This window comes from Artibeus jamaicensis, unplaced genomic scaffold (genome assembly GCF_021234435.1).
Source record: "Artibeus jamaicensis isolate MK-2021 breed Jamaican fruit bat unplaced genomic scaffold, CSHL_Jam_final contig_497, whole genome shotgun sequence".
NCBI classification, from domain to species: Eukaryota; Metazoa; Chordata; class Mammalia; order Chiroptera; family Phyllostomidae; genus Artibeus; species Artibeus jamaicensis.
The window spans coordinates 593709-616647 of record NW_026521863.1 but is presented as its reverse complement, the minus strand read 5'-3'; the positions used below and the strand labels follow the sequence as shown (position 1 = coordinate 616647).

Genomic DNA, 22939 nt, shown 5'->3' with positions numbered 1-22939 from the left:
GCCGGGACCGTGGGCGGCAGCGCACAGCGGGCGATAAACTCCAGATCCTCTGTTTCCTCCGCACCGCGCACAGTGGGCTCTGCCCCAGGACTCGAACGACAAAGCCCGGGCTTCCCCCCACGGGAAGGCCTTCTGCGGCGGCTGCCTCGCACTAGTCCACGCCGGTTACCCGCCTGTGCGCGACTCGGCGGACTGACAGTAAGTCCCCGGGGACGGCACCGCGGTCCGTGCTCTTGGACCAACAGCAGTGGCACCCGGGACCGTGACCAGAACCCCGCCGAAGCCACGTCTCGGGTCTCGGCGCCCGGACTCGCGTGCTGGGGGGGGCTGAGTGACCGCAGGCCGCGCCCCGTCAGGCTGCCGTCCACGGGCGGCCTCGCCGGGCCGCGCCAGGCCGCGTCGGACCGCGTCCGAGCCCTCAGAGGGGCCCTCTCGCCGGCCGGGGTCCTCGCGGCAGCGGAGTGGGGGAGGGGCCGCCCCGTTCCCGGATGTTCCCGAAGTCCCACTGAGCAGGCTCCTCGTGCCCGCCCGGCCTCATCCCTGCGGTGTCACTTCCGACTCGCGTGAGCCTAGTTCCTAAGGACCTAACAAGACGCGTTCCCGCGGGGCCGCCCCCACCCACGGGCGGTGGCGATGGCAGGTGATGGGAGCTGTGTGACGTCACTCCGCTTAGGGTCCCACGGCGCCTCACGCACCACGTCCCCTCACGCACCACGTCCCGTCAGGCGCACGCGCACACGCACGCAGGCGCAAAAGGAACCAAGTTTTATATAGGTAAGCGTCGTGCTTGTGAGGCAAGAAAACAGCACCGTGTGGGCGGTCCGCGCACAGTCTCGGGCGCCATCGCCATTTCCAGCGCCGGGTCGGAGTTCATCTTCGGGTCCCACTGATGTGTGCCCTCTGACAACAGCAGGGGAAGAGTCCCTCGGAGTGAAGGTCAAGGACAGAAGTCGTGCAGAAGCGAGAGAAGCCGGGGGCCGGGGTGGCCGAGGCGTCCGGGCACTGGCACCTGCAGTGCATGCAGGAAACGCGGCCGGTCCGGTCAGGCGTCTGCAGAAGACAGAGAGCAGGTAGGGGGCGGGGTCCCAGCGCAGTGGCGTCCTATTTTAGCGGCGACCTAAGATACCATGATTCTGATCTAAAATATGTCACAACGCAGCTGGGTGGATGCAGGAGGGAGGAAGCCTGCCCAGTGGGAGGAGAAAAGCACCAGGCGCGAGAGGGTAAATTGAGAGTTCGGTGCTGCGGGCCTGCCTCCACCTGGCGTCTGGCTTTCTCCTGCGGATTTGCAGCGACCGCCGTACGAGGGCGTGTGTCTGGCCCACAGACCGGAGGGCAGCCGGCTCCCTTCCCAGGTGTGTTGGATTTTGGTTCTCGCACCCCAGTGGAGAGAGAACTGAACCTCCCCTCTTTTCCTTTCTTTAACAGACTAACCATCTAAAGCTCCCCTAAGGGCCCAAACGTGCAGAGCAGGGTGTCAAACTCATTTTCACTGGGGGCCACATCAGCCTCGCAGTTGCCTTCTGAGGGTCAAATGTAATTTTAGGTCTGTATACAGGTAACTACTCCTTAAGAGTTAAGCGAGAGTGGCAGTGCTGCTGGATGAAACCAGGTGGAGGGCCGGGTTTGGCCCGCGGGCCTTGTGTTTGCACCTGTGGTGTAGAGCGTCCGGGAAGCGATGGAACAGAGCAGTGGGCGGATAGGTGGGCCCCTGAGAAACTGCCAAGCGTGTGTCTTACAAAAGGCATCACACTCAATCCAAAATGGACAAACAAAAACAGGTCAAGCTGCCCAAACACACCTCCACTCACCACGAGCCATCAGCCCCTTGCCCAGCCCTGGCGCCTCCACGAAAGGACAGGCGCAGGGGCTCCTCCCCACCCTCTGCCTGCCGTGCACTCACACCCACCTCTGCACTCGTACTTGAGGTCCGAGAAATAGACCATTTCTTGAGAGAAGACAAACAGACCCAGCCGCCCGCCGGCATAGGTTTGGTCATAGATGGGTCCAGAGTCCGCCATGACCTGCTTCCCTTCATGCACGAGGACCCTGTGGGTGGGGACGGGATGGAAGAGACCATGGGCTCTGGGAAGCATGCTCAGGAAAGGACGAGCCACAGGGACGCTGCGTTGTCCCAGCCTCCTTCCCCCGTGACTCCCTGTCACCCGGTCTGAGTGCAGGCGGCTTCACTATCACCTCCGCCCTCCAGGTGCCCACCCCACCAAGCTGGGGACACTCCCTCTACCAAAGACAGGTGCATCAGCCATGTGCTCACTGCTGTGCCCCCACTAAGTAGGAGCCCCGGGAAAGCCAGAAGAGGCTCCACCCACACGCAAAGACAGGGCTGGTGCCCCCAGCCTCCTGGACCGGAGGGAGTGCTGGAGCGAGTGAGCAGGGACACACTGGAGACACGGCGCTGGGCACCCAGCCGCACGCTGCACCCATCACGGGTTATGGGGAGTCCTACGTCGCGTGTCTGTGAAGACACTGCATCGTGTGCTTGTCAACCAGGCTGAACTCTGCAGGGGCACCTGCACTGCAGTTGTCATGTCATCTTCACTCAAGATCTGCTGCCAGTGCTGTCACACCAGGGGAACCAGGGTCAGTCGGACCGACACCTGTGTGCATTCTGTGCACAGGTGTGTTTTCAGTGGAGCCGCTGACGTATCAGAAACCCACATGGCTGCACACGCTGACTCTGCAGCAACACAGCACCTAACTGCTCCCACCCCTCACTGGGGGCGCACGTCCTTGGAGGACAGGTGCCGAGCACCCTCCTTGTCACTTTAGTGGGACGAGTCTGACTTCCTCTTTAACAACTTTGTTTTCATTTTTGGTTTTTGTTCTAATTAGTGACCAGCAGCAGAAGATCCGGGACAGAGAAGACAAAGTGTTTAAGTGCAAAGCATCCAGAACGATGCGCAGGTTAGGATTCGCCGGGCTTGTCTGCATTCGCGAACACGTGTGGCCGATGGAAACATGGTCTCCCCCGTGAGAGCTGCCAGCAGAAGTGCAGCAACGTGGGGTGCTCACCGTATGTACCCCGTCTTGGGCCGATGGGTCAGGTGCCACCTGTAGGCTGTGTAGTCTTTCCAGCCAATGTTCTTGGGGTCGTGCCACAGCGTTCGAACCTGGGGGGAGACACCCCTGTGAGCTCAGCCCGTGCCCTCAGGCCGGAGCACGGTTTCATGACACCCTACGGAAACTAGTTAGTTTGCTCTGCCCACAGACCCTGAGGACTCACGCCCACGGTGCAGACGGCGGCATGGAAAACCCCCCATGGGTGGGGCTCCAAGCACTGGACCCTGTACTTCCCGAACGCAGCCCCTCGTCTCTAGCAGAAGCCAGAGTCTGTTTAGCTGGCGAGGGGACTGCCAGTCGTGTTCGTGAAAGGATCGGCATGGTGTGGTCATTGGGGAGAGACCGGGGGACAGCTGTCCTCTGAGTTACGATGGACCAAACCCCGGTGGGCAGGGGCTGCTCCCCGAGAGCCCAGCCCGGGGCCCCCACAGCGCCGCCCCTCACCTGGCCTGCCGTGTTCCCGGTGTGCCACAGCGCGTTCCTCAGGTGCTCCCCGGTGCCTGTGGTGGAGTTGACCACCTTGAGGGACACACCCGAGTAGCCGTAGGCACGGGTGGGCTCGTTCTCCCAGTACGTCTGGGTCACCTGCTTCCACATGACCACGTAGAAGCGGCTGCTGGACTGGTAGCCGAAGACAAAGCCAGCGTAGTCATCGTCCCGATCGGTGTTGACGTAGAACGTGCCACTGAAGTCCACAGACACAAACTCATCAAAACCTGGGTGCCGGAGGGAACAGCGGCCGTGAGATGGGGTGGCTGGGACCAGCCCCAAGGTGGCCCACGGAGCTCTGGGGACCCACTGAGCTGAACTCTCCACCCTACTCAGGATCTGTCACTGTGCAAGGATTTCACATTTCCAGATCCGACCTAGGAAGCTGCGACAGAGCATCCCTGCCTGGCGTGAGATTTTGTGTCCCGAGTTCTAAAATAGTGTGGCAAGTGGCTTCTGCAAACGACATGTAAGAGGCTTAGAAGAGGCCAACATGTGTGCTCAGGCAGGGGGTCTGCATGCTGTGGAGGGACAGTGCCCCCAGAAGGTCCCATCCCTGTGGCTCGAATCGCAGCTGGGGTACCCGGCCCAACGACAGAATGATGCCCGGGCTCGGGGCGCTCACCCACAGCGATGCCAGGGTCGGAGTTTGCCGTCTGCACCAGCTCCTTGCCCTGGTGGCGGATGACCCAGTTAGGGTCAATCTGAGTGGTGCCTTTGGGGTCCAAGTGAACCATCTGGAAGTTCCTGAAGTCAGTCTCACTGATGGCATGGTTCTCAGGACACACGTCGTCGATGTCCGGGATGCTGTCGTTGTCAAAGTCGTCCTTACAGGCATCTCCCCGTCCGTCACCTGTCACCACGGACAAGCATGAAACAAGAAAATTGTTTCTCCGAGTCTGAGGAAACTTAGCTCTCAGCTCTGCGGCAGCCCAGGGAAGCGCCTGTGCCGTGCGGGCTGGTGCTGTGATCTCTGCAGCGCTTGGCCCAGTAACCGCAGCCAGGCCTGCCGGTGTCACCATCCCCTGGGGACAGTGGGTCGTCGTCGGTTCTCAGCTGGCTCTGCAGGACACCTGGGCAGCAAGTTGTCGGCCCCACGCCAGTGTGTTTTCCAGAACGTCTCTTACCGCCTCTCCCTGCCTGCGTCTCTGGGCGCTTCTCTCACCCTGCACTCAGAGCAGCGACTGCCACACCCTGCCCAAGGCTGTCTACTGGGAGACTTGAACTTCCCTTTTCCAGAAGCTGCTTATCACACTTTCCAATGAGGTGGTGGGAGGGGTCAGGTGGGCCACAGCCCCTGAGCGACAGGAGGCTGCCCCTGCACAGCGCCCAGTCCCTGGTCCTGCTGATCCACACGAGCGCCTGCCGCTTCAGAAGGAGGCACAGGTGCCTGGTTCCCCTCACAGACTCCAGCCGTCCTCCTTCCTCCTCAGCAGCACACGCTTGTATACGTGAACCTCAGAAACCACAGCGGGTCGTCCACGCATGTCAGCACACGCTGACACCCCCACCTCAGCCTCCTTCCTGGGAAAAGCCCAGGGTCTCCCCACGGGAACCACAGGCCCACCCCTAAGTGAGTGGCTGGGGACACTGAAGGTGTGTCTTTCCCTCCTGCACCTCCCAGGAAGGTGCCCAGGCTGTGCCAGGTCAGCGGGTCCCTGCTTCGGCCCGTCTGTCCCTGGCTGTTCTGCACAGAGAGCAGCGAAAGTGCTGAACATCCGGCCGAGGCTGGGCCTTGGCTCTTCCCAACACGGTGGACACGTGTGGACCCACCTCTGAGTGCGATGATGCCCAGAGGTGGCCCTGGCTCCAGTGTCTGGGCCCCCGACCTACCGTCAGCGTCCTCCTGGCCGGGGTTGGGGACGAGCCGGCAGTTGTCCCTGTCATCTGGTACCCCGTCATTGTCGTCGTCCGAGTCGCAGGCATCACCCCTGCCGTCGTGGTCGTGGTCAGCCTGGTTGGCGTTGGCGATGTAGGGGCAGTTGTCCTGGCTGTTCTGGTGGCCATCCTCATCGATGTCCTCGTTGTTGTCACACTGGTCTCCCACGAGGTCATTGTCCACGTCGGTCTGGGGCAGAGAGGGGGTGCGGCAGCACTGAGCCTCTGTCCGGGAGCAGGTGCCAGACTGGGTCGCCCATGGCGTTCGGGTTGGACCAGCTCCTCCCACGCAAGCGGCTGCACTGTGGACGGGGTCAGCCCCGAAGGAGCACCACAGCCTGCACACAGCAGGGGGCCAAGGACCCAGGCCTCCAGCCTCTGCTCCCTCCCTGCAGCTCCCACCCCTAAGGAAGACTGGAGCGAGCCAGCCGGGATCCAGTCCCTTTCCGACATTGTCCAGGACAACACCTGGGGGGCAAGTGGGGTGACCACCGTGCAAACAGGACACAGCACAGCAGCCAGCCAATCACAACTCGGATAAGCGCTGTCTCACGTGCTCACGCTGCAAGCCCACCCTTGCCCACCTTGGGCCCTATGAGGTGCAACCATGCCACATTCTTCCCCGTGTCCTCCAAAGGCAACGCCAGACCAAGTCAGGGACATGCAGAGACGATGAGACGAGGACACAGCGTCCCCGGGCCACACAGCAGAGCCTCTGCCAGTTCGGCTGGGGGCCACCGAGGTGCGAGAGTTGTGTGTGGGGTTCAGTTCAGTGAATGTTTTCAATTAAAATGAGAGCCAGTGCCGTCAGGCGTGGGCACAGCTGATGGAGACCCACGAGGGCATGCAGTTCTGCGGCAGACGAAGCCCTGTCCACACCCACCCGTGGACACCCAGCCCTTCACCTGGTCGGGGTTGTGCATCAGGGGGCAGTTGTCGCAGTGGTCGCCCACGCCGTCACCGTCTGTGTCTCTCTGGTCCGTGTTGTAGACATAGGGACAGTTGTCTCGCTCGTTGAAGACATCTGCAGGATTCGAGGGGAAACGAGGTGGCGGAGGTTAGTGAAGCACCTTGCTTCCCTGTGGCAGGAAGCAACTCACAGCCGAGCATGCGCTCAATAGAAATGATCTAGAAATGCGGCCCAGCAGGAACATTATTGGATTGGCAGGGGGACACACAAGAGCTTTGCTATTAACTTTCAAATCTCTGTTTAAAGTAGAGCCTGCTCTGGGAGTTTTCTGGACAGGGCCTCCGGGGGGGCCGCTGCACGTGAGCGGGCGAGTCTCAGTCTGCTGGGCGGCTCCCCAGACGGCTGTCCAGTGCCCGGAGAGAGGCAGACTCTGACGCGGGACCCGCCCCAGTGCAGCGTGGTGAGCGGAGAGCTGGGCTCCGGGAGCTCTGGACGGGCATGCGTCGGAGCAGGTGCCGGGACAGGTACCAGAGCCAGCGTGACAGCTGGCTGTCACGTTCTGAGGATGGCCCTGGGGCCAGCGACCCCTTCACCACCCCTTGGAGAGAGGCAGGCAGACTCCCCGGTGACCCTCAGAGGATCATCTAGGCATCCGCTGGGGTGTCGGTGAAGCTGAGTGTGCTCAACACACACCGAGTAGAAGTCCACTGACCCTTCCCACTGAGGGCAGAGCCACACTGACCGTCCCCGTCGATGTCCACGGAGCAGGCGTCGCCCTCGCCGTTGTGGTCCGTGTCGATCTGGGCCGGGTTGTGCACGTACGGGCAGTTGTCACAGCGGTCCCCCACCTCGTCCTTGTCGTAGTCAGACTGGCGAGGGTTGAAGAGCAGCTGGCAGTTGTCCTACCGAAGCAGCGGGAACAGAATTTAAGACACAGCACGGGGACACTGGCTGGCTGACCAATCCACGGGCCAGCGAGGCCGTCCAAGCAGATGAGCCAAGCCCACCCTGCACGCTCCTGACGTCAGGTCCCTGTGCCACGACGCATGTGCCCGCTCTGCGGGGACGTGAGCGGTCCACAGCAGAGACGGCACACCCTGCGCCTCACGGTGGAGACGGGCCTGTGCACGCTGGTGCGTGAGCGAGCTCGGGACGGGCGAGTGGGTCGGGGTATGTGCCTGGCCCTGTGGGGCCTGGGCACCAACGCCAGGTCATTGACCTTCCCATCACTTTCCCCAGAGACGGTGCTGCCTAAACCCTGCCACAGGGCACGTCTGTCCCTGTCTCGGGGACAGCCTCAGCTGCCAGGAGGGGGGCCCGCAAGTCCCTTTTGGGCAGTGAGAAGTAAACCACCCAAGGGTTTCTCACTGAGTATCCCCGACAGCCGGCGCTCCAGCTGGTCCTTTTCCTCCGGTGAAGGACCCAGTGTCCTCTGACGAGGACAAGCAGGAACGCCCGTCGTGACAGTTTGCTGCAACTCTGGTCCCAGTGCCCGTCTGCAGAGCCCTCTGCTCCTGAACCCCAGGGCAGCAGCTCAGACAGCCCCGGCCCCGCCCACTGACCTTCTCGTCGCTGACACCATCGTTGTCGTCATCGTCATCGCAGGCATCGCCAACGCCGTCCTTGTCAAAATCTTCTTGTCCAGAATTGGGCAGCAGGGGGCAGTTGTCCTGCAGCAGAGGAAGCGCGCGGTTACGGAAACAGCCGGGAGCCCTGCACTCCGGAGAATGGGCAGCTGAAGCCGGTGGGGGGCAGCGGAGAGGTCGGTGTCATGCGCCTGTCCTCCCTGAGCACAGAGCAAGAAGGCAAGAGAGCTCCCTCTCCGGGGCTGCCCGGAAGTTACGTCGTGACTCCTACAGGTCGGGACAAGGATGACGGCCCAGGACCCTGGGAGGCTGCCAAACACCTGATCAGAGACCAGCGTCTCAGAAAACGTGGACGAGGACAGTCTTCAATGCCCCCTCTCCTCCCGGCGATCTTTGACTCACCCACCAGAAAGCCAAAGCCCACATCGACCCTCCTGGGCCGGGAGGGCTGGACCAGGGACCGGGGGTGGCTGCTCAGAGCCCGAGGCTCAGACAAACCTCACGTCACTGCCCCCGGCTCAGCTCACTCGGGACCAGGGGACTCGCAGAACAAGGCCAACAATGTCGTCAGTCAAACGAGCTGCCCAGACAGCAGCCCCGAGGGACTGCGGACACCCGGAGAGGGTGGACAGCGGAGCCCGCGTCTCTACTGTGGTGACGCACAGGGCTGGCCACCGAACGCACCGGCACGGCCCACACCGGTCCACGTCTCCGCAGAGGCTGGGCCCCGAGCCCGCGTCTGAGCCAGTTTCATCACCAGCCCTGAGCACAAGGGGCTGCGGGGCGCTGCTGTACAAGACACGCGAGGGGCCTCTGGGATCAGGTGCAAGGCTCTGTTCACAGTCTGCTTTTGGCACCTGTTCATCCTCATAAAGATATTTATAGCTGGGCCCTGGCTGGTGTGGCTCAGTGGATTAAGCTCCAGCCTGCGAACCAAAGGGTCACTGGTTCGACCCCCAGTCAGGGCACATGCCTGGGTTTCAGGCCAGGTTCCCAGTCGGGGACACGTGAGAGGCAATGACACATTGATGTTTCTCTTCCTCTCTTCCTCCTTTTCCCTCTAAAAATAAAAACTTAAAGGATATTTATAGCTGAGAATTGTTCAGTGCCATTTTTTAAGTGACTGAATTCCTGTCTGAAATTCCACAAAAGTGAAAACACACAGGGTGTCCAGCGAGCGTCTTAGCGTCACGGGCCCTCCCACTATCCCTGCCACAACACCCTGGTGGCGGCAGGCCCTTCACGGAGACTCTGCCCACAGTCACGTGCACCCCTCCCTGGCGGGACTGCCCAGCTGGACGCCCACGCCCGCAGGGGACAGGGGGAGGGGACACTCCCGGCCCCTCAGAGCCAGCTGCCTGGGCTTCAGTCAGCACCTGCCACCTTTAACCGAGACGGGCCAGAAGAGAAGACCGTGGAGACTTGACTGCTCGAGTCACGAGAATGAGCCAGCGTGGACGTTACGTGGATGGATGTTTGCAAGTGATGCTTTTGTCGCGTTTGTATCGTTCACGTTTCTGGAGCCAGTAAGACACAAAATGGCACCGAAACCCTTTGGGACACATTGTGCAGTGGACGGAGCAGCGGGTCCCCACCACAGGCCACACCCTGCTCTCTGGAACCTGTGAACGGTCCTTTGTCCAGCAAACGAGTATCACCTGGACGGCAGAAGCTGTGTGGCGTTTGGGGTCTTAAAAGGAGGAACTTCCCGAGCGTCCAGGCAGGCTCGGGGCACACGGACGTGTCCTTGCCGGAGCAAGTCGGGCAGTGGGACAAACGCCCAGAGTCCCGAGCAGGGGGTGGAGGGGCTCCGGGGGGAGCGAGCCACTGCCGACAGCACGACCTCCGACCCCTGGCCGTGCGAGGCCAGGCCCGTCCGCGGTCACTCACTCATGCCACCCAGACAGCAACGTGCCAGACACGGTGAGAGGCCTGTCCAGGCGGCCTGACCCCGCCCTCACCTTGATGCAGTGGTGGGTGGTGTTGGTGGCACAGACCAGGTTCTTGTTGGGCCACCCGTCCAGGTCCGAGTCCTCCCCACAGATGAGCCCGTCGCCTGCGTACCCCGTCCTGCACTCACACTTGTACATGGGGTCGCTGAAGTGGCCCAGGTAGATGCACTCCGCGTGCCGGTGGCAGCGGTGGGTCTGGTCCTTGCAGGGGTTCTCGGGCTCACACACCTGGGAGGAGGGGCCGAGCACTCAGGGCTGTGGGGTGGGGGTGGGGGATACTTTCCCAAGCAGGGACCCCCTAGGGATGTGCCTGGAGACTCGGGACTTGGTTCCTCCCAGAGCCACCCAGAGGCAGCTCAGTGGCTCCGCTGAGCGTGGCCAGCATGCGTCTGAGCCCCCGCTGACCGCACAGAGCTGCAGATTCGTAAGAACCTGAGACCCGGTCCTCAGGATCCTATGCGTGACCCCTGAGTGTGGCACGCCAGCCAGGTCAGCTTCTGATGGCAGACGGCGGCTCACACAGCCTTCGCGTGTCACCAAAACACCGCCCTTTTCCTCCCACGTCCCACCCGCCACGTTCCCGGATGCTGGCTGATGGGAGCTGGACGTCACGGGAAGGGCTGCTACTCACCTGCTTTTCTGTGTGAGCTGCCTCCAGACCAACCCCGAAGGGCTGGGTCCCTTTGTATCGCGGTGGGCAGGGCAGGCAGTGGAACCCGGGGTCAGTGTTGATGCAGCGGGGGGACTTGCTGGCCGTGGAGAAGCAGACGTCGGTGACCAGGGCACACTGCAGGGAGAGCAGACGTGAGCCCGCTGCTGCTGGTCCTGCCACACACCCTGCCGGCCAGGCACCCACCTCGTCCAGATCCTCGCAGTGGGTCCCATTGCCCAGGAAGCCCACCGGGCAGGCGCCGCAGGACCAGGAGCCGTCGGGGAAGCTGTTGCACGTGGCTCCCGGGAAGCAGGGGTTGGACAAGCAGCCATCTGTATGCGGAGGCAGAGAGGTCAGGACCGCAGCCAGCCAGGCAGCCAGTGGACAGCCGCCCTGAGCTCAGCGCCCCTGTGACTCGGGAGAGCCCCTGGCTGTGCCCCAAGGCCTCAAGGCCCATCAGACACTGCGGGTGGCTGTAGAGAAACCAAGGGCACGAGGGACGTCCCGCGCACGGGGTCTGGGCGTACAGGCACCAGGGTTCCTATCCGAGGGGGCGGCCTGGGTCTTGAGCGCCACGGGGCTTCCTGCACGGATGGGCCCGTGTGCCCCACACGGCAGCAGCCTGCATGTAAAAACGCAGAGGGGCCCGGCACGGCCGGCTCTGCCTGCCCACAATCCGTCTTTCTTTCTCACGGTCTTTACATTTTCTACCTCTGACTGGGAGGGAAAGCCCAGGGGCCACTGCAGGGATCCAAGGCGGGACTGTGCGGTGCCTCGGGGACCGAGGGCAGCGGGGGCGGGGGCCCCAGCACCAACCTATGGGGCAGCTCCTCTTGTTGCACATCTGGAGCTCCTTGACCTCCCCGACACAGGCCTTGCCTCCGTGCTGGGGCTCGGGGCTGTTGCAGACTCGCGTCCGCTCCCGGACGCCCCCGGCGCAGGTGACCGTGCAGGCAGACCACGGGGACCAGGGGCTCCACCGGCCGTCGACTGCGGGCAGACAGCAGGGACTGCATCAGGGTGGGGCTGCCAGCGGGGGCGTGAGGGAAGGCCCCGTGACTTGGGGTCTCCAACGTGGCAGGAGAAATTGGCGGGAAGCCCTTTCACAGCCCGAAACCAGGGGGTGATGGAAGGGACAGGATCGCAGTGGTTTGTTTTTTACCTCTGGGAGGAAAAGTCACACCACCTTGGCATCTAGAAGCCGAGGACTGTTGACCAAGGGCTGTAGGTGACATCTGTCACACACATGAAGATGTGTGACACTGAAGTTGTGAATGGCCCCCCTTCCACTTCAGGACACATGGGTGGTAAGTTGGGAAAGTGTTCACTCCACACACGCCCGGACGTGGGGCCGGCCTGTCCTGACCCACTTTCTTCTGGGCCACCTACTGCTCCCGGCTGGGCCACTTCCCCTGGTGGCAGACTAACTAGTTTTCGTGCACCGGACAGGCCAGTGAGGGGCCAGGACACCCTTCATCGCCCGGGCCCTCCAGGCCTTTGTGGATTGAACAGGGTTGTGGACCTGCCTGGCCCTGGTCCCGGCTGCCCCACGGGCCTCGCCCCACTCACCCGGGCACGGGATGCCCTGGCAGCCTTTGGTCTCTCGGCCGCCGCCCTTGCAGCCCTTGCCCCCCATCTGGGGCACCGGTGAGTTGCAGAGCCGTATCCGGGTGATGTTGCCGGGCCCACAGGTCACGGAGCAGGAGGACCATGGTGACCAGTGGCTCCAGCCACCGTCCTGCCGGACTGGCACAGGGGAGGGACAGGGTATCAGCAGCAGGCCGCCCAGCCCCAAGTGCCAGCATCGCCCAGGCTGGGGCAGGGGGCCCAGGGACGCTGGCCCACCCACACGGGCACGGCCAGCGCCACGACACTCACTGCGGTTGTCGCACTTGCCCAGGCTGCATGCCCGCGTCTGGATGGATGGCCCCAGGCAGGTGTTGCTGGTGACGTCGCAGGACCGCCCTCTCTGCTGGGTGCCGGGCCCACAGGTGGCTGAGCACTGCGTCCACTCGGCCCACGGGGACCAGCCCTCCTCGCTGTCCACTGCTGGGCAGGAAACATGGGCCCGTCAAACTCCCCCTGCCATCGATGGGCACAGGAGCAACAAGCACCTGACCTGGCCCCAGTGATGGGCACTGGCCCCGTGGGCAGACCCCAGGCTCCCGGGCCTGGTCCCAGGTCAGAGTCGGCGGCTCCTGCCGGGTGTGCGGGGCCGGCCTCCACAGGGACCCTCGGTCTGAGTGCTGGGTTCAGGGCACCGTGTCACGCTGTGCCAGGCTTTGTCACAGGTATAAAGTCTGAAAACCTCTGCTCGTTGGCGGATACACAGGAAACTGTCAGTTTTTAGTTCGAATTGCAGGCCACTAAATTTAGTTCCAAAGAGTTTCAACTGGGACAAGTTACATGAAAAGGCAATTTCCTGCAAAGAAATTTTTTAAATGAGGTTTCAGTCCCTACATGGGAGAAAAGGCAGTGACTTAGCTCAAGGATCTTCCGGTAAACAGCGGAGACAGTTCACTGAACCGCCCCGGGCGGGGGCCTGCGCAGCCCCGGTCTCCTGGGACCCTCGGGTTCAGGGAAGCCCTGCTGGAGGCTGTGCAGCTGTGGCACAGGCCGTCACCCGCAGTCCCTGAGCAGGGAGCATCCCTCTGGATTTTACAGGTAACACACCTGAGACCCCGAAACTGTCACATGTCAGAGCTGACCCTCTCTGAGCCCACCCCCACCCGCCCAGTGGGGGACACACGTCCTGGCCTCCAGGGGAGGCAGGCCCTCTGGACACCCACGCCCCTTACCAGGCCCCACAGCTGCCCTGTGCCAGAGCCTGGCTCATGCGGACAGAGGTAGAGGGACAGAGGGGCCCGGGGGCCAGAGATGCCTCACCAGGAATGCGAACATCACTCATGAGAAAGAGTGACCAACAAGCCAGGTCATTTGGAGCTGACGGGAGGGACGGGACCCGAGGTGTCCACGGAGCAGGGTGGCACTGAGGAGCCACCAAGGCATGAGTAGAGCAGCCAGACCGCAGTGTCACCGGGAGGCGGGTATGCTGGGGCCGCAGACGCCCGTTCATCCCATCTAAGTGCCCCTTCCACGGGACGGGAAGGTTCCTATCACTAGGGGAATGGTCTTTGACTCCTGCTTGTTTTATTCCCAGTGGTCTTCTCCCCAAAGGCACACTCACCGAGATGGCGCCTCCTCCCGGCAGCACACCCAGAGCGGCGGCCACGCTCCCTGAGTGAATATCGGGTTCTCTGTGCCCAGTGGCTCCTGGGGCTCCGTCAAGAGGGGACCGAACCTCGGCCCTCAATTCAGGGGCTCGCAGATGTGTGCCTGTCTCTGAGCAGCGAGTGTGGAAAGTGGGCAAAGCGTCCCTGTGCGGGCACAGCCTGGCCTCACTCTCCCTGACAAAAGGGCTGAGCGAGCAGGAGGGAGGCTGCAGGGACCCCAAGGCCCAGGCTGCGGTGGCCGAACTTACAGGGGAAGCAGGACGGGCAGCAGTCCCCTTCCAGCAGGGACGGGTTGGCGCAGGTCGCCGGCGGACAGGAGATCTGGTGGCAGACGGTTTTAAATTTCTGCAATAAAGGAAGTCATTCATGTGACACTCACTTGAAAACAAGCCTTGGCTCAAAGCTGGACTGAGAGTGTCCGCAGGGACCTGCACCCCGCGGACCAGACTGCCACCAGGTCTGGATCACCCCTGTCCTTGGTGCCCGGAGCTGGCCCTCCGCATCCCCTGCTTGTTCCCCACACTGCGCCTTCCCAGCAGCAGGCGGGTGGGCCAGCTGAGGGGGGCTGGCAGGGTCCGAGGTCACCACCATTGGAGACCGAGTGACGTGAACCACGGGGAAGAAGCGAAGTGAGCCACTGGCCGGTAAGTGGACAGTGACAGGCCGTCCCCAGATGGCCCTGCCGAGGCCCGTGGCCCTCACAGAACTCAGTGGACCTCAATACCAACAAGAGCGACACCTGGCGGCTCCAGCCTCGCTGCCTGCAGCTGCCTGGTGACACTGGCCTGGTCACTCCCCCTCCCCGAATCCCGGTCCCTCCGTGTACAAAGCAGTGAGGCTGACTGCAGCCGTACCTGCAGCTGGATGGATCTCCACGGCTCTGGCTCTTGGCTGCCCCGCATCCCTACAGCCAGCCAAGGACACTCTGGCTCCAGGCCGCCTCCACAGGCTGGCAGCACTGCGGGGCTGAGGAGGGGCAGCCTATGCCCACGCCCCCCAAGAGCGCAGACGCCGAGGCCTCACCTTGCAGGTGCACTTGGTGCAGCTGTCCACGACCCAGGTCTCGTTTTCTGCAAAGAAGCGGCCATCCTGCCAGCAGGCGGATACGTTCTTGGTCTTCGGGGGCCCACCGATGAGCTCCCAGAGCACCTGGTTGTCGTTCGACTGGAAAACCAGAGCAGGGCTTAAGGACGGACGGCGCACCCGGTGTTTGGTCACCACACTGGACAGGAGGATGTCGCCTCGCCCACAGCTCCACCCACCCAGACAGGGACCCGGTGGCAGGGAGGACCGCAGAGCCAAGATGCGAAGCCCGTGAAGGGAGAGGGTATGAGATCCCCACGGAGCCCCGTCGGGCCAACTCACACCCGAGCCAAACGCACAGCTTCACGGACATCCCTTCCCCCGGTCACTCTGCCCACTCAGGGGCTCCTGTGTGACGTGTGTTCACCGCTGGTTGCCCGTGCGTGTTCCTGCCCCCCCATCCATGCTCATGGTGGAAGATTCCAGAAAGTGCCTTTCATTTTGGGTCCTTCCCCAGCCCGCACCCTGGCCCTTGCTGTGGGGCAGAGCTGGCCACCGGCTGTGTCCCTGCACAGGACAGGAGGGGGCCCCACCCCCCAGCCCCGCTTTCTTCCTCATGTCCCCTGGGCCACCAGCGGCCCTCACATCCTGGGGCCTGAGTGTGTGGCTGGGTGGGCAGCAGTGTGAGACCTCGTGACTGCCGGCTTCCTGTCTCGACCTGACACCCCAGATCCTGAAGCCCTTGGGATGCTTTTCTCCTCCCTGACGCACCAGGGGACACACTGGGCTGTGGCCACGTCCTACGTGCCGGGACAGGCCTGCTCGTCAAACGTCTATGGCCCTTCTCCACCACACTTCAGCCTCTAAATCTGTCATCTTCTAAACAAAACTACTTTTCCTTTTACTGGTGAGATGAACTGTCCCTGGCGGAAAACCCAGTTCGGAGCACGTGTTGCCCACAAGGCATCTCATTCGGAATCCGCGGCCGCCCGTCCAGTGTCCCGGAACCGCACTGTGCTCTGACCGCCGCCCAGGGCCCCGTGCACCCCGACACCCACCACCTTCCGCAGGTTCTCGTGCAGCTGGTTGACCACGGCCCGCAGCCCCGACAGCTCGCTGACCACGCTGCCCAGCTCCTCGCAGGACTGCTCGCACACCCCGGGCCGCGTCTCCGCGCCGCGGCCCGTGTACTCCGTGGTGACCATGGGGCTCAGGTGCAGTGTCTCCGTGTCCTCGCTGATGGCGTTGGCTTCCGCTGAGGGGACACGAGCAGAGTCTGGTCAGAACCGGCCTCCGGTTGCACACAGGCCACCTGTGTGTGTCTCTGTGGGGACATCACACCCCCCACGGGCACCAGGAGTACCAGGCACAGTTACAGCTGATGTTTCGCAGGGGGACCGTCCCTCTCATAACCCTGCTCTGACCCCGCACCGAAGCCACCCACCCGCCATCTGAGCAAACACGTGCAGCCAGCCCAGAGACCTGCACTCCCGTGCAAGCTGAGTGCGTGCCAGCGACCTGTCTTTGGCTTGTAAATGGACGATTTTGGATTAAAATGTATTCAATGGGGGGGGGGCAAGAATAGTATGGGAAAGAACTTGAGACACATGGTCATAAACTAAAGGAGGGGTAATGGTGGGGACGGGGGCGTAGGATGGAGGGGAATGAAGGGGGGAATAGAACAACTATAATGGCATAATCAATAAAAAATAAATTTAAAAAAATGTATTCAACATTAGTCCTTCAAACAACATATGATTTTATGATGGCAACCCGTCTAGGACGACCACTAAATTTATTCCAGTACAGGGTCCAGCACAAGTATCACCCCTTTTTAGTTACATAAAAATCTCTTATACAAAATGGTAAGCATGTAATTCTGTAACATAAAACGTCACGCTCAAGCGCACAATGTGACATCTTAGGTGAAATGTTCAGATTGCTGTCCATCTCGTGCTAGACATTCCCACACCCTCCCATCCACACTCAGCGGCATTACTTCTGCCAGACCCCGTGTTTCTGTTTCAACTCTCACTGGCCCACAGTCACACACACCCCACACACAGCAGAAATCCATCCGAGATGGCAAATCTGTTGTTCAAAACACACCTACCTCCCTGGCTTTGCTGACAACCTTTCCTGCTAAGAACGTCTTCCACAGAGTTTTCAAATACCACGTAGACGTTCTGCAGCAAGCCCTGAAGATGTAACAAGGAGAGAGACGCAGCAGTGAGCAAACCTCGCGGGTCTGAGGCCGGGTTGAGAGAACAGAGTGAAAACACAAGAGGCAAACTTGAAACGGGGGAGCGTTTTCTCTGTGCTCCCGCCTGCAGCAGGTGCCACCCTGCACCTGTTGCCTGTGAGACTGTTTGAGGCAGGACCCAGGCTGTGCAGCTGACATAAAAAGCAGGGAAGGGACGGGGACCCAGGTGGACAGGTAATCATGTCTCCTGAACATGGCCTTGGCTGTTCTTCCCTTGCAGGAGACCCACATGGTTACTGCACTTGGCAAAGTTCTTGGAAACCTCCAGTGGTCCAACCACAGACATGGCAATGGGAGATAAGAGTGTCTCCACTGCCTGGATGGGATGGGTCACCCATGGGCCACAGGGCCTTCCCTGGCCCTCAACCCTAACCCTGGCCACCAAAGGTCAACTCAGTAACAGGTGGCGCATCTGCATGCCTTTCACTCCAATAACCGAGTCTAAACACACACACAGATGTGTTTCCAAAGAAGACAAATCTGGATGGGAGCCATGTGCTGACCCTCCACTGAGGACTCCTAGTGCCTACGGCCTTAAAAGGCCTCTCCTCCAGAAGCTATTTCAGCAAAGATGTGCACGAAACTATCAGTGACCTCTCCTGAGAAACACAGTTGTTCCTTTGTTTCTGTGTCATTTCAATGAGAAAGCGGAGTTTGGGAGCAGGTGCAGTCAGCCTGGGGTTACCAGGGGCAGGTGAATGGGGCAGGTGCGTGGGGCTTATTCCTTGGTCACCAAGTCCGTCTTCCTTCTGAAAATTCAGGGACTATTTGTGCACCTGCAACAACTGGCTCTGCTTATTCCTGGTGCTGCGTGTGCACTGTGTGTGCATTGTGTGCACATGTGTGTGTGGTATTGGTGTGCGTACTTGTGTGGGCATAGGTAGGCATCACTGTGCATCATGTGAATGTGTATGCATAACGTGGTGTCTGTGTGGTATGCACATGCGTACAAGTGGGTGGGCAGGAGCACACACGTGGTGTGTACGGGAATGTGTGACGTGTGTGCAGATGTGCGCATGCGTGTGCCAGACCTGCCGCACTGCCCATCTCGCCCCGCCCCAGGCCTCGCCCCAACCCTAGGCCCCGCCCCCAGCATACGCACCCGAAAGTGGCTCTCGCGGGCAGAACCCTTGGCCACGTACATCCTGCTCTTCTCTGCTTTCAGCTGCTCGTAGAAAGGCTCGTCCAGAGCAAAGCTGTCGATCAGGTCGCAGCCCACGTACAAGCTGAAGGTCTCGCCCGTCACCTGCACGGTGACATTCTTCCACTGGGCATCGGCCAGACCCACGTCCTCCAGGGACAGGACATGCTGGGCGCCGTCCAGCCAGTAGGTGAGGTCCAGTGTGTCGGCTGGCCCATTGGAGACGATCTCGAACTGCCGGTGCTCGGCGCCGGGGCCCTCCAGGGCCAGCAGCGTGCCGCGGGACTTGCGGTCCTGCTTCAGCGTGGCCATGAGGAAGAAGCCCTCCTTCTGCCGCATGAGGCGGACGATCTGGCCCAGGTACGCCGTGCCCACTGGTGGGATGTAGTCAAACCGCACGAAGCGGTAGGCCGGCCCGTGGGGGTCGGGCCCCCGGAACTGCTTAGCCCCGATGGTCTTCCGGTTGATGTTGCTGATGCTGAAAAGGTCAAAGGCTGTGTCCTCATCCTGCTCGCCAGCTGCATAGGGGTACAGAGCAGGGTTTACAAGAGGTGGGCATGGGGCCCCAGGACCACCCTTACCCTCCGGTGGGCGGCAGACATGGACTCGTGCGCCAGGAAGCGAACCAAGCCACAAAGTACCCTAGTACCCTTCCCTTCCCACCCCACCAGGTGCAATGCTACAGCCCTTGGTGTGAAACCACTCTCCCCTCCCCTGGCTGCAGCTCAGAGAAGGGTCCCGAAACACAGGCTGGTCTGCTAGACAGGTCGGGTAGTGCTAGCCAGAGTATCAACCACACCACCACCCACCACTTTGTTCTGCTCCATGAGTGACACTCTTTCCAGCAGGACTTCCCAAGGAAGGGAGCAGGGTCCTGCGCTCTGCCGGACACACGCTCTGGGCCTCATTCCCAGCTGGACCCTGAGCACCCCCACTCCCACTCTTGCCCCCCAGATCTGGACATCATACACCTGTCCCCCCACGGAGTGATGCCCAGAAAACATCCTAGAAGCAAAATGCAACCCAGCCTGTCTCCCTCTTTCTCATGGAGACAGTTCAACGGCACTGGCCTCGCTTGGGACCGTGGAAAACCACTGTTGCGTTTGTCACGCACACTCTGGGCGGGAATCTGAGACCGCAGTGGGCCTCAGAGCTCTAAACGTATAGTTTTAGGTTGCTGCCTGGACAAAAAGCTGTCAGACCTACCAAAATTGTAACAGTTCAAATAATTCAAGATAATTTACTGAGCAGAGAGTTGAAACAAAGCATAACCTCACATCTAACGTGGTAAATGAGAACAGCGTGCTGCACGGGGCTGAGAGGGGGAAAGCGTGTACCTTCAGTGGGCCTGCCTGGCAGTAGGTCCAAAATCCTTAATTAAAACCTCTGATTTTATTTTACTTTTGGAACATATCCTCCAGTATAATCAGAAATCCTGGTGAAGATCTTATTTATGAAAGTTTTGCTTGTGGCATCACTTATACTAGTAAAAATAAAGTAACCATGTAGGTGGGAATTGGTCAAAAAATTAGAGTTTAGCTTCTGACAGAATACTATCCAGGCATTGAAAATTATGCTACAAAAGAATAAAGACCTAGGAAAATATAATACATTTTTAAGTAGGAAGTAAGGTAGAATGAAAAGAAGTTACAAAACACCCACCACTTCGAGTGTTGCAAATATGACTTACAGAAAAAAAGGGGCTGAAAGTGTGCCCAGAAAAAATATATTGCTGGGTGGAAAGGTATTTTTCTCTAATACCTGAATGTTCTGAAAATGTGTTATTCTTTTTGTGTGGACTCAAAAGTAAACAAAAATTTATTTAAAACGAAGTTAAAAGGGCCGAGAGGTCGGACACTCCAACCACGAACCTCTCGTTGCGCACCCCTCGTCCTCCTCTCAACCCTCCCGCCGGCCGGGGCCCCACTCACCCTGAGCACCGCACAAGGCCCAGAGGGCCGGCAGGACCAGCGTCCAGAGCATCCCGTTTCTCGGCACAGCCCTGCAGGCGGGCCGCCTGGTGGTGCAGAGCACACGCAGCCTCCGGGGCAGATAGGAACCTTCCCTGTGCGCCGCCACTGAAAAGAAGTCTGTGTTTAAAAGCCGGAACAAAGGGATCTACGGGGATTAAAAGCTTGACCATGAGAAGTGTGCTTCTCAGTTGGCATCCTTCCGGGTCCGGGCTGCTGAGAGGACTGACCAGTGCTGCCTGCTGGCTCTGTGCAAATCACCTTCAAATACTCGCACTACTTCATCGTCCTAGGGACCCTAGAGGGAGATGCTGTCCTCATTATTATCTCCAGCTTTAGGGGCGGGGGGAGTGGGGCTCCTCCCCGGCAGGGCTGTGCGGAAAAGCACAGTGGGGACCGGATCCCCAGGAACCCGTGTCAGGGAAACACGCACGGGGCAGTGATTCCTGAGGGCGTTTTGTGGGAACAGCCAAGAAAAATGGTTGTGCATAACTTAAATAGAATAAACATTAACTGTATATTTAGTTAGCAATGAACTTAATTTGGAGAATCATAATTACGAAAAGCATCCCACTCAGGAGTTTTACGCTGCCTGGCCCTCTTCCTACAGGCCTGTTTTTCCATTCTCGGGGTTTTCAGTTGGCTCAGCAGAGGCTGGACCAGCAGTCGGGAGGCCTGGCGGGCGGCCGGCTGCAACGTTAACCCCTGCGGGGCCTCCTTGCCAGGGCCTGGGCTCCCTGGGCCCCTTGGGTGCGGGCACCAAGGCCCAGTCCTCCCCCATTCAGGATATGAAAGCCTGTGAGTGGCTCGGTGCTGCAGAAGCCCAGGGAGCTGCTAAGTGTTTGCTAACGTGGCGGAGCCGGCTCCTGCACCGAGGGACCCCCCAGAGGGCCAGGAGCCCAGACGCCTGCTTTACACCAGAGCAGTCCCAGGACTGGCTGCTGCAGCCGACAGCCCCGGCAGTGGAGGCCCCGGCAGTGGAGGCCCCGGCAACCCCGGCCTGACACTGCAGTGCGCTGTGGGCTTCCCCAGCTGGGGCAGGAACTGCAGCCCTTAAAGTGCCCACCTCCGGGGACCGGAGGGCCAGATGGAACTGTCTACTTGCGAGGGCTCATCCAGCACAGCAGACACACAGGCTTGGTCATGTGCCTTGGCGGGGCTCCCACCCAGAAGGCTCCCAGTGGGACTCCTCGTGGGCGTCGTGACAGATGATGTCAGCGGGGTTCTCACGAGGACCAGGGGCCGTGAGGAGACATTTCTGTCTGCGAGCTCCACAGTGTGGCCCCCACGCCCTGGGACTGCCCTGCGCCCTTGTGCGCCCACCCGACGCACCTCTGTCCTGCAGACAGCAGGCAAGGACGACTCTGGCAGAGGCAGCCTGCGCCTGAATGTGAAGTCTCTGGTGCCTGTGGCTCCCAGAGCCCAGGCTTCAGCAGAGTGAATGGACCCCGGGCTTCCTGAAACAGAAGTGCCAGGGTCTGGCCCTGCCACATGCCAAGGGGATCGGGAGGTCCCCTCCAATTTCAGGGGAGCAATCGGCCGCACAGCCTCGCCACATCCCATGTCGCCTGGCTGCAGGGCCGGTCGACTGCATGGCACATGCCACAGTTACTGGCACCCAGGATCTGGCACTGTGGGTGCCACAGCCCCACACTCCGTGTTCATGGTGCTGGTTTTGCGAAAGGAGGTTTTTCCAAAGACCTTCTGCCACTGAGTGTCCCAAGAATGTCTGAAGATCTTTTAAAGTTCCTTTTTGTAGCAGGCACCACAGCAAAAACATCTTTCCCGCAGCGGATAACTGCTTCCCCCACCGAGTACCGAGTATCCGGGCCAGAGCTGGGCTCCTCAGGCTGGGGCAGCCCACCTGCGCCCCACCTTTCATTTGCTAATCACCCAACCTTGTGCTGGCAGCCTGGCCTTTCCTATGCTGATTCCACTACCCGTGAGGCTGCATTCCGGGCACTTTCCAGGACTTGCTCCTCCCTACCCAAGTATCATCCTTTATTTTCTATCTTCAGCCATCAGTAATGTTTACCCTTGGAGCCTCTAATCTCTCCGATTAGTTTCTCAGGAATTTTCCTGATTCCTTCATCGTGGCTCCCCTCGAATAACAGACACTAACGTGCAAACTTCTGTAGCTGAACGCGTAAGCATTTGCCCTGGTCCCCTGGCAGGGACATTTGTGAAGCAACACATCGTGAGTGGGTCGCAGGAGCCAAGGAAGGGCTCAGCATTCCCACTGCCCGTGGCAGTCACGGAGCGCCCCGTGGGGACACAATGTCCTGCATGGCTGTCACAGACATGGGGCAGCCTTCAATTATAAAGCTGCGTTCACAATTTCCTTCTCTCTTCTCAGAAATCAGAAGACACCAAAAATTAAACTACAGTGAAATGATTTGGTGAAGTTTTTAAAAAAGTCTTACCAGTAAGTGAGAAAGCTGCAGAGGGCTGCTCAGGGCTGGGGTGGAGTGGGGGGCGGTGGTGGGTGGGCTGGGCTGGGGCGCCGACGGCCCTCTGCAGGCAAGCGGGCGGGCGGGCGGGCGGCAGGCTCACTGGCCTCCGGCAGCGGCCATGGCTTTATATGCTGGTCCCGGCTCCAGCTCGCTTAATTCATTCCCTCGAAGGAATGACATAATCCCTCCTCCTCAATCCCTCCTCCTTGCAGGAGGACCACAGAGGAGGAGCCAGACAGAGGAAAATGGCTTTTCTCCTGTCAGGAAATAAATGCTATAAATAAAACCGGCCAAAGAAAGAATTCTAG

General features: G+C 60.4%; 1 protein-coding gene across 1 annotated transcript; it reads right to left on the bottom strand.

Annotated features, from left to right (window-relative positions):
- Window positions 1-410: 410 nt before the first annotated feature.
- On the bottom strand, window positions 411-22614 carry THBS2 (thrombospondin 2). Its single transcript, XM_053668678.1, has 22 exons — window positions 22602-22614; window positions 20140-20286; window positions 18170-18726; window positions 16918-17002; window positions 15863-16059; window positions 14805-14945; window positions 14030-14126; window positions 12427-12594; window positions 12118-12294; window positions 11365-11538; window positions 10753-10880; window positions 10528-10683; window positions 9906-10124; window positions 7921-8028; window positions 7101-7260; window positions 6354-6472; window positions 5404-5638; window positions 4196-4423; window positions 3526-3797; window positions 3034-3131; window positions 1910-2049; window positions 411-1050 (listed from the first exon to the last, which is right to left on the bottom strand). Exons 2-22 carry the CDS (start codon window positions 20189-20191, stop codon window positions 1043-1045), a joined length of 3519 nt encoding a protein of 1172 aa, XP_053524653.1. The 5' UTR covers window positions 20192-20286; window positions 22602-22614; the 3' UTR covers window positions 411-1042.
- Window positions 22615-22939: the final 325 nt, after the last annotated feature.

Coding starts and splice junctions, on each gene's coding strand:
- THBS2 (XM_053668678.1), bottom strand. CDS start 20,191: ATGCTCTGGACGCTGGTCCTGCCGGCCCTCTGGGCCTTGTGCGGTGCT. Junction 11,539..12,117: donor CCAGGGCATCCCGTGCCCGG/GTGAGTGGGGCG, acceptor GTCTGCCCGCAG/TCGACGGCCGGTGGAGCCCC. Junction 6,473..7,100: donor CGTGGACATCGACGGGGACG/GTCAGTGTGGCT, acceptor CGAATCCTGCAG/ATGTCTTCAACGAGCGAGAC.